General features: G+C 35.9%; 1 protein-coding gene across 1 annotated transcript; it reads left to right on the forward strand.

Moving 5' to 3' along the window:
* The first annotated feature begins 6,671 nt into the window (after positions 1–6,671).
* On the forward strand, positions 6,672–8,018 carry LOC130935627 (uncharacterized). Its single transcript, XM_057865460.1, has 4 exons — positions 6,672–6,732; positions 6,945–7,091; positions 7,171–7,565; positions 7,653–8,018. The coding sequence occupies exons 1-4, from the start codon at positions 6,672–6,674 to the stop codon at positions 8,016–8,018; spliced, it is 969 nt and encodes a 322-aa protein (XP_057721443.1).
* Positions 8,019–8,311: the final 293 nt, after the last annotated feature.

Here is an 8,311-nt window from a genome sequence, read left to right on the forward strand (position 1 = left end):
TTTTACAGCAAATGGAAACAGTAATAGTCTATAGACATCCTGATCCACCTCTTTATCACGTACTGTGTCAGCAATTTGTAAGAACTGTGCCAGAAACTCAGTAGGTTCTTCCTGTGGAAGACCGGAATACTGACAATTTTGCTGCACTATGATAATGAGTTGAGGATTTAGCTCAAAGATGCTTGCTTTAATGGGAGGTATACAGATGCTACTCCCATATGCAGCTGTAATGGGGTTAGCATATGACCCCAGAGTCCTTCTGGACTGCTCAATTCCACTTAGGTCCATAGTGGATAAAGGGAACTGATATGGATTGCAAATAGATAGATTTTGTTTTTTTCTTTTTTTTTTTTGAATTAACCAAAAAAAATAAAATAAAATAAAACAAAAGGAAAATAAAATAAAAATTCGAAAATTAAAAGAAAATAAGATCAAAGCAAATTGAAAACTGAATCAATTAGTTAATTAAAAAGATTTTGAGATGAGCAATTAGAAAGATATGATTGAAAAATTTTTTTGAAAAAGATTTGATTTTTGAAATGAAGAAAGAGAAAAACAACAAAATGACACCAAACTTAAAATTTTTAGAAAATCAAACACAATTTTTCGAAAATTTTTAAGGGAAAAACACAAAGAGGACACCAAACTTAGAATCTTTAAGGATCAAAAAGGGACTAGGGACATGCAAATTCGAAAATCAAAAGAAAAGCAAAAGCATGCAATTGACACCAAACTTAAAATATGAAACTAGACTCAACTAAAAGACTCTAAACCAACAAAAATAAAACAGTCCTAATCTAAGCAACAAGATAAGCCGTCAGTTGTCCAAACTCGAACAATCCCCGGCAACGGCGCCAAAAACTTGGTTTACGAAATTGCAATCACACTTTTGCAACCCCGCACAACTAACCAGCAAGTGCACTGGGTCGTCCAAGTAATACCTTACGTGAGTAAGGGTCGATCCCACGGAGATTGTCGGCTTGAAGCAAGCTATGGTTATCTTGTAAATCTTAGTCAGGATATCAGAAATGATAAGGATTGATTGTGAAAAGCAAAAGAACATGAAATAAGTACTTGTTTTGCAGTGATGGAGAATAGGTTGAGGCTTTGGAGATGCTCTGTCTTCTGAATCTCTGCTTTCTTGCTGTCTTCTTCTTCAAACACGCAAGGCTCCTTCCATGGCAAGCTGTATGTAGGGTTTCACCGTTGTCAGTGGCTACCTCCCATCCTCTCAGTGGAAATGTTCAACGCACCCTGTCACGGCACGGCTATCCATCTGTCGGTTCTCAATCAGGCCGGAATAGAATCCAGTGATTCTTTTGCGTCTGTCACTAACGCCCCGCCTTCAGGAGTTTGAAGCTCGTCACAGTCATTCAATCATTGAATCCTACTCAGAATACCACAGACAAGGTTTAGACCTTCCGGATTCTCTTGAATGCCGCCATCAGTTCTAGCTTATACCACGAAGATTCCGGTTAAAGAATCCAAGAGATATCTACTCAATCTAAGGTAGAACGGAGGTGGTTGTCAGGCACGCGTTCATAGTTGAGAATGTGATGAGTGTCACGGATCATCACATTCATCCGAGTTAAGAACAAGTGATATCTTAGAACGGAAGCAAGCATGATTGAATAAGAAACAGTAGTAATTGCATTAATCCATCAAGACACAGCAGAGCTCCTCACCCCCAACTATGGGGTTTAGAGACTCATGCCGTGGAAGGTACACAAAGAAACGTGTAAAGTGTCATGAGGTACAGATACAATGTCAAAAGATTCTATTAATAGTGAACTAGTAACCTAGGGTTTACAGAATTGAGTAAATGACAGAAAAATCCACTTCCGGGCCCACTTGGTATGTGCTTGGGCTGAGCATTGAAGAATTTTCGTGTAGAGACTCTTTCTGGAGTTAAACGCCAGCTTTTATGCCAGTTTGGGCGTTTAACTCCAAGTTTTATGCGAGTTCCAACGTTAAACGCTGGGAATTCTGAAGCTGATTTGCAACGCCGGTTTGGGCCATCAAATCTCGGGCAAAGTATAAACTATTATACATTTCTGGAAAGCCCAAGATGTCTACTTTCCAACGCCATTGAGAGCGCCCCAATTGGGCTTCTGTAACTCCAGAAAATCCACTTCGAGTGCAGGGAGGTCAGAATCCAACAGCATCTGCAGTCCTTTTCAGCCTCTAAATCAGATTTTTGCTCAGGACCCTCAATTTCAGCCAGAAAATACCTGAAATCACAGAAAAACACACAAACTCATAGTAAAGTCCAAAAAAGTGAATTTTAACTAAAAACTAATAAAAATATAATAAAAACTAACCAAAATATACTAAAAACATACTAAAAACAATGCCAAAAAGCGTACAAATTATCCGCTCATCAATATGCTAACCCAAACAATATATGTAAAGCAGAAATGTAGCCAAAGAGATAGTATGGATACAGAAAATGAAGTTACGTAGAAAAGGATTATTAAACTTAGGCCCTTGAATATGCAGGACTTGAAAGAGGCAAAGAATCAAGTAAGACTGTTCTATAATTTTATTAGATTTAATGAATTAACGTGGAGTAAAATATTTGTTTATGTTGAGTTTATGTAAGTAAGTATGCAATGTATTAGCTATATATGTCTGACCAAGTAGTTGGAATGCAATGCAGGTAGCTGCAAGCTTTACAAGTGAGGGAGCAAGAATGAACGAGTTGATGCATTGGAACGAATTATATGGGGAGGGCGGTTCAAGGAAGCAGCAACAACTATCTTACTTCCTCTAATACCGTCGAGGCAGCAAGTATTTATTTATTTGCATTGTTGTGTCAAAGTTGCTGTATGTATATATTTAGATGAGTATTTTGTAGGTTATTTACTCAAAGGGGGGATGATTCTAATGATTTTAATTGATTCAGATAATTATTTAGATGAGTATGAGTAGGTTATTTATTTTAATTTGAATATTTTGTATTACTAGTGGATTATAATTTAAACAAATATAAGTTTAAGTTTAGTTATTTATCTTGTCTTGAGTCTTTATGTTAGAGGATTATTTATTATTTTGATAAGTTTGTAAACTTATTATCCAATATTTAGTATAAATTTTATTCTTATATTTAAAAATTTATTTGTCTTGTTATCTAATACTCTGTATAAATTTTATTTTTATATTTAAAAGTTTATTTGCATTAATTGTTACTATTTTTCAAATAAAAAAATAATTAAAAAATATTGCTATTAAAATCGACGATTGTGCTGTCGCTTTTTAAATTTAAAATAGACAACATATAGACAAAGAATTTGTTGGTATTTAAATAATTAAATCGACGGCCATCGTGTCGATTTTATTGAATCAAATATCAACAGAAACGCCGTCGATTTTATATAATAATATCAACGGCAAGATTGTCGATTTTATTGAATCAAATATCGACACAAATAGTGTCGATTTTAAATAATAATATCGACGGCGATGTTGTCGATTTTAGCAAGTAGACCAAATTTTCAAACTCATATTATAGACGAAAATGCTGTCGATTTTATTAAATTATTATCGACAGCAACACAAGCCGTCGATTTTATTAGAATTTTAAAAAATCGACAAGCTTAATAGCGACTATCTCCGCCGTCCATTTTGCCGTCGATTTTTAATATTATCGACGACCAAGCCGTCGATTTGGCCGTCGATTTTAACGATGTTTCTTGTAATGTCTTGAATCTAATTATCTTTTCAGTTCGTCACACCGATTTCTAATTAAACCAACATGATAATCCGTGCAATTGCACGGAATCCTTGTATTTTTAAAATTTTTAAATAAAAAATATTAAGATATAACTAAAATATGTTAGATAAAAATACACATGTATTAATATTCTAATAACAAAAAGATTATCACTATGTGAAAATAAAATAATAGAATATAACAATTATCCAGTATGTTAATTAATAATGTAACGTGTTTCTTAAGATAACAAAATATGATGGATATTCTATAACACCCTAACTATTAGTACGTCATGATCGTACTAAAGATAAGGCATTACTAATCTACTTTTCCTATTTGTTATTTAATATTGAGCCTTTAGTTCGATATCGCGTTTCAATTTTTAAAAAAATACCTGAAAAGTTTGCTTTTATTAATTAAAAACCATGTATCATAGATTCCCAAGCAATACTACTCACATAGTTATTAATAATAATAAATATTATACGAAAGAATAAAAAAAAAACTCAGATACAATTCCTATCCCTCTGTATAAAATAAAATCTTAAATAACAAAGGCGAGGAAATTCTATGAAAACAACTCACAAATTCATAAAGAATAATGAAAAAAAGGTTTCAATTTATCTTTTTCACAACTAAAAGACTTCAATTTTTTTCCTGACAGATCACAATTTAAAAACAATTAATTAATATTTCTTTGAAACAAAATAAAAAAACACAGAGAAAAGACACGGATGAATCATCACATCTTTATATACTATGATAATTCAAAAAACAGTACATTTAAAGTTATTTGAAACAACCTCAAAAAAAACCCTAAAAAAATATGATGATGATTCATTTGAGCTTGTTCAGGTGAGTGAACATTTGTCTCAGACTTCGTCGCAACTAAACCCTTTTTCATTGGAGACAGCGCTACCACAGCAGCGATTTGCACCAAAACGGACCAAAGAACGCCATTAAGTATAAACACAACCATTTTTAATATATAAGTCTACTTCTTTTTTCCATTCAATTAACTTCTTTTATTATTTTTAGAGCAAGAATGACACAAATTTGTGAAAATCAGATGAACAGATTGAAGAGGCCAAAAAAATTAAAATAAAAATAGTGATATAGTTTACCGACGCAGCAATGATTCATATTAATCTTCACAATCAACATCATCGCCAGTGTATCTGTGCAAATCAAACAAATCAAAAGAAGAAATTAGAGACTTGTAAATAAAAAATATAAAAAAACTTAAAATATAAAGAAAGACAAAGAATCACACAACTAGAGGCGACGGGAAAGAGAAGCTACGTAGAGGTAGACGACGATGACTGTGGCAAGAAATGCAAAGAAAGAAGAAGACGATGGTGTCGTGGGTCTGGAGACTTCACCATGGACAATGAGAAATAAAAAAAGCGGCTGAAGGATGCCAAACATGGTAAGAGTGATCTGAGAGGGGCACCGGCAAAGAACGAGATCTGGGTTCGTTTTTGAGAGAGGAAGAGAACTAGATTAAAGTGAGAGTATAAAGAGAGACAAAGAACCACACAACCAGATGCGACAGAAAAGAGAAACTGCGTAGAGGTAGAGGATGATGACTGTGGCAAGAAAGGCAAAGAAAGAGGAAGACGATGGCATCGCCGATCTGGTGACTTCACCATGGACAATGAGAAATAAAGAGAGTGGCCGAAGGATGGCAGAGGTGGCAAGAGTGATCCAAAAGGGGACACTGACAGAGACTGAGATCTGGATTCATTTTTGAGAGAGGAAGAGAACCAGGATTACAGTGAGACTGCGAGAGTGAGAGTGAGAGAAAGAGAGGCAGGGATGGCGTAAATGAAGAAAGAAAAGAAAAGAGAGAAGATGAGTGCGACAAAGGACCTTTAAAGTGACATTTTTTGGAAAATAAAATACTAAAAAAATTGAAAAAAATTCTACATCGGGTAACAATCCACAGCTAATTTTTTTATATGAGTTTCATATGTGAGTTACTCTTAGTTATAGAGTGTTGGGGGGATTTACAGTGTGGCGACGGCGTTGAAGTTTTGTTTTTTAGTAGGAAGAAATCGAACCATCTGATTTCATTGCAGAGAGAGGACATAAATTGGACTGTCCGATTTGTGCGATGCAGAACGTTGAGGGTACTGAAATTGGACCCAGCAATTTCAAGACAGAGAAAATTGGTTGAAACTATTCGGACGGTCCGATTAGTGTTATGGGAAAATTTGAAATGCGAAGATGCAGTCGGACCATCCGATTTGCTTGTTGCTGCTGTATACATAAAGGTTGCCTTAAGAACTCCCCAGTAGTTCTGCTACCTCTTCGTCCAGTTCAAAAAACTAGGAAGTTATGTAGCTTCTCTTCTCTGGTTCTCCTTCTTCTTCATTCTTGCAAAAAAAAATAATAGTGTGATTGAGAGTGGTTAGTATATCACTGTTATCATGGATGATAGAGTTATTTTGAAAATATATTATTTTGGACAGATTTTATTACAAACGTATGAAGGAGTTCAATTTGTATGTGAGAATCCGTTAGATGTTGTTATTCCGTACACATTGTCGTTTGAGGAATTAAAAGGTGTGATTTGTGAGAAGATAGATCCTCATATATCTAGGAGAGTGTCGTGTATTTTGTACATGTATCCTTTATCCGTGTTCGGTGGGTTCGTTCAATTTCAAACCAAATACGTAACAGATGAAGCGAGCATGCATGAAATATTTTCAATGTATTTTGAAAATCGCCATCGAATGTCGTGCATCGAGCTGTACATTGAGTACGAGCAGTTTGAAGCGGACCGAAATATTGAATTGGAAGATTATAATAGTGATAGTGAGGAGGAATTTGAAAGTCATTACGAGATCGTTGGTTTGGGTTAAGAAGAAGATGAAGCTGACAGCACTATGAACACAGATGTGGCGGAGGTAATGTATTGGCAAACCAACAACCGTTTTAAGAGCCTTCTTTCATGCGGTTGTTGGATTTGGAGGCTATGCATGCACCGAAATTTCCTCAATACATGAATGCAGGTATGTAAAAAAAGATAGTTATGTGATAGTTTGGGATAGTAAATCAATAAGATCGGAAGAGTAAAGTATGTTATCTGTGAATTATAATTTGTGTAACATGCATTTGATTATTTTATTAGTTATTAGTTATTTAGTATGGACTATATTTACTAGGTCTTTAGGTAGATAAGATAGCTAAAATATAGACTATAATTAGATCTGTTAAAATATAGGTTATTATTATTTACGAGAATACATATCTTGCTGTGTGATTATAGCAGAGCTTCTTGTTGCGGTGGATGGTGAATTCACAGTTGGAATGGAATTCAGTTCAAGGGAGGCAGTAATCAAGGCGATGAAGGATTATACCATCCATAGAGGTGTAGACAGGTGTAGACTATATGGTGTATAAGTCGGAACTGACGACATTCTATGCTAAATGTACATAATATGGCACAGGTTGTGATTGGATGATCCGGGTTACCAAAATGCAGAAGAAGTACTGTTGGGAGATAAGGAGGTACAATGGTAGTCACACTTGTACCAGATCTAGTATTTCTCAAGACCATTCGAAATTAGATTCCAAGACAATTGCAGAAGCAATTAAGCCGTTGGTAGAGGTTGACCCATCTCTAAAGGTGAAATCAGTCATTGCGGAAGTACAGTCAAAATTTAACTACACCACCAGTTATCGCAAAGTATGGTTGGCAAAGCAGAAGGTGGTGGAGTCAATCTTCGGAGGTTGGGAAGCATCGTACGAAGCCTTGCCCATATGGTTTGAGGCCATGTGTCACAAGGAGCCGTCAGTAGTGGTTCACTTTGAAACAATGTCTGCATACCAGGGAGATGATTTGGTTCCTAATATCTGTGTACTGCACCGTGTCTTCTGGAGTTGTTACCCTTGTATAAAGGCATTCAGACATTGCAAGCCAGTTGTGTAGGTGGACGAAACTCATTTGTATGCAAAATACAAGGGTTGTTTATTGGTAGCAGCTTCACAAGATGGCAATAACAATATTGTGCCTATTGCATTTGCGATAGTGGAGGGAGAGAATTCTGAGGCGTGGTACTTTTTTTTAAGTAACTTACGCCAACATATGGTGACACACAATGGTGTAGGACTTATCTCTGATCGACACGATTCCATCAGGTCAGCTATTGCTCGCAATAATGGGGCTTGGTCTCCTCCTATTGCTCACAGTAATGTTTTGCCGGCGGTTCTTGTTGTTGATCCTCCTGATTATGGACTGGAGCACCTTTGGATTCTCTTGAAATACGAAGTCCGATATCTGCAAGTGGGCACCTAATGTTCCTCGGTACCAATGCATGTAAATCTCCAAAGGATAATGTAAAGGCACCAAGTCATAAGCAAGAACATGACTATACCGATTGGTCTATTGCATCACCCAAAACGAGTTGGTGTCAGACCAATCTTGATTCTTAGGTCCAGTTAGTACTTTCCCGTGTGATGCACCTAGATCTCGCTCTTGATTAGGAACGCCCTGGATCAAACCAAATTGCCTCCTAAATCTATCGGATGCATGCCACTCGACACATTCAAAAAATATAAGTGGCACTGTGTCACTCCAAACAACTGAAT

Source organism: Arachis stenosperma, chromosome 1, assembly GCF_014773155.1.
Source record: "Arachis stenosperma cultivar V10309 chromosome 1, arast.V10309.gnm1.PFL2, whole genome shotgun sequence".
NCBI classification, from domain to species: Eukaryota; Viridiplantae; Streptophyta; class Magnoliopsida; order Fabales; family Fabaceae; genus Arachis; species Arachis stenosperma.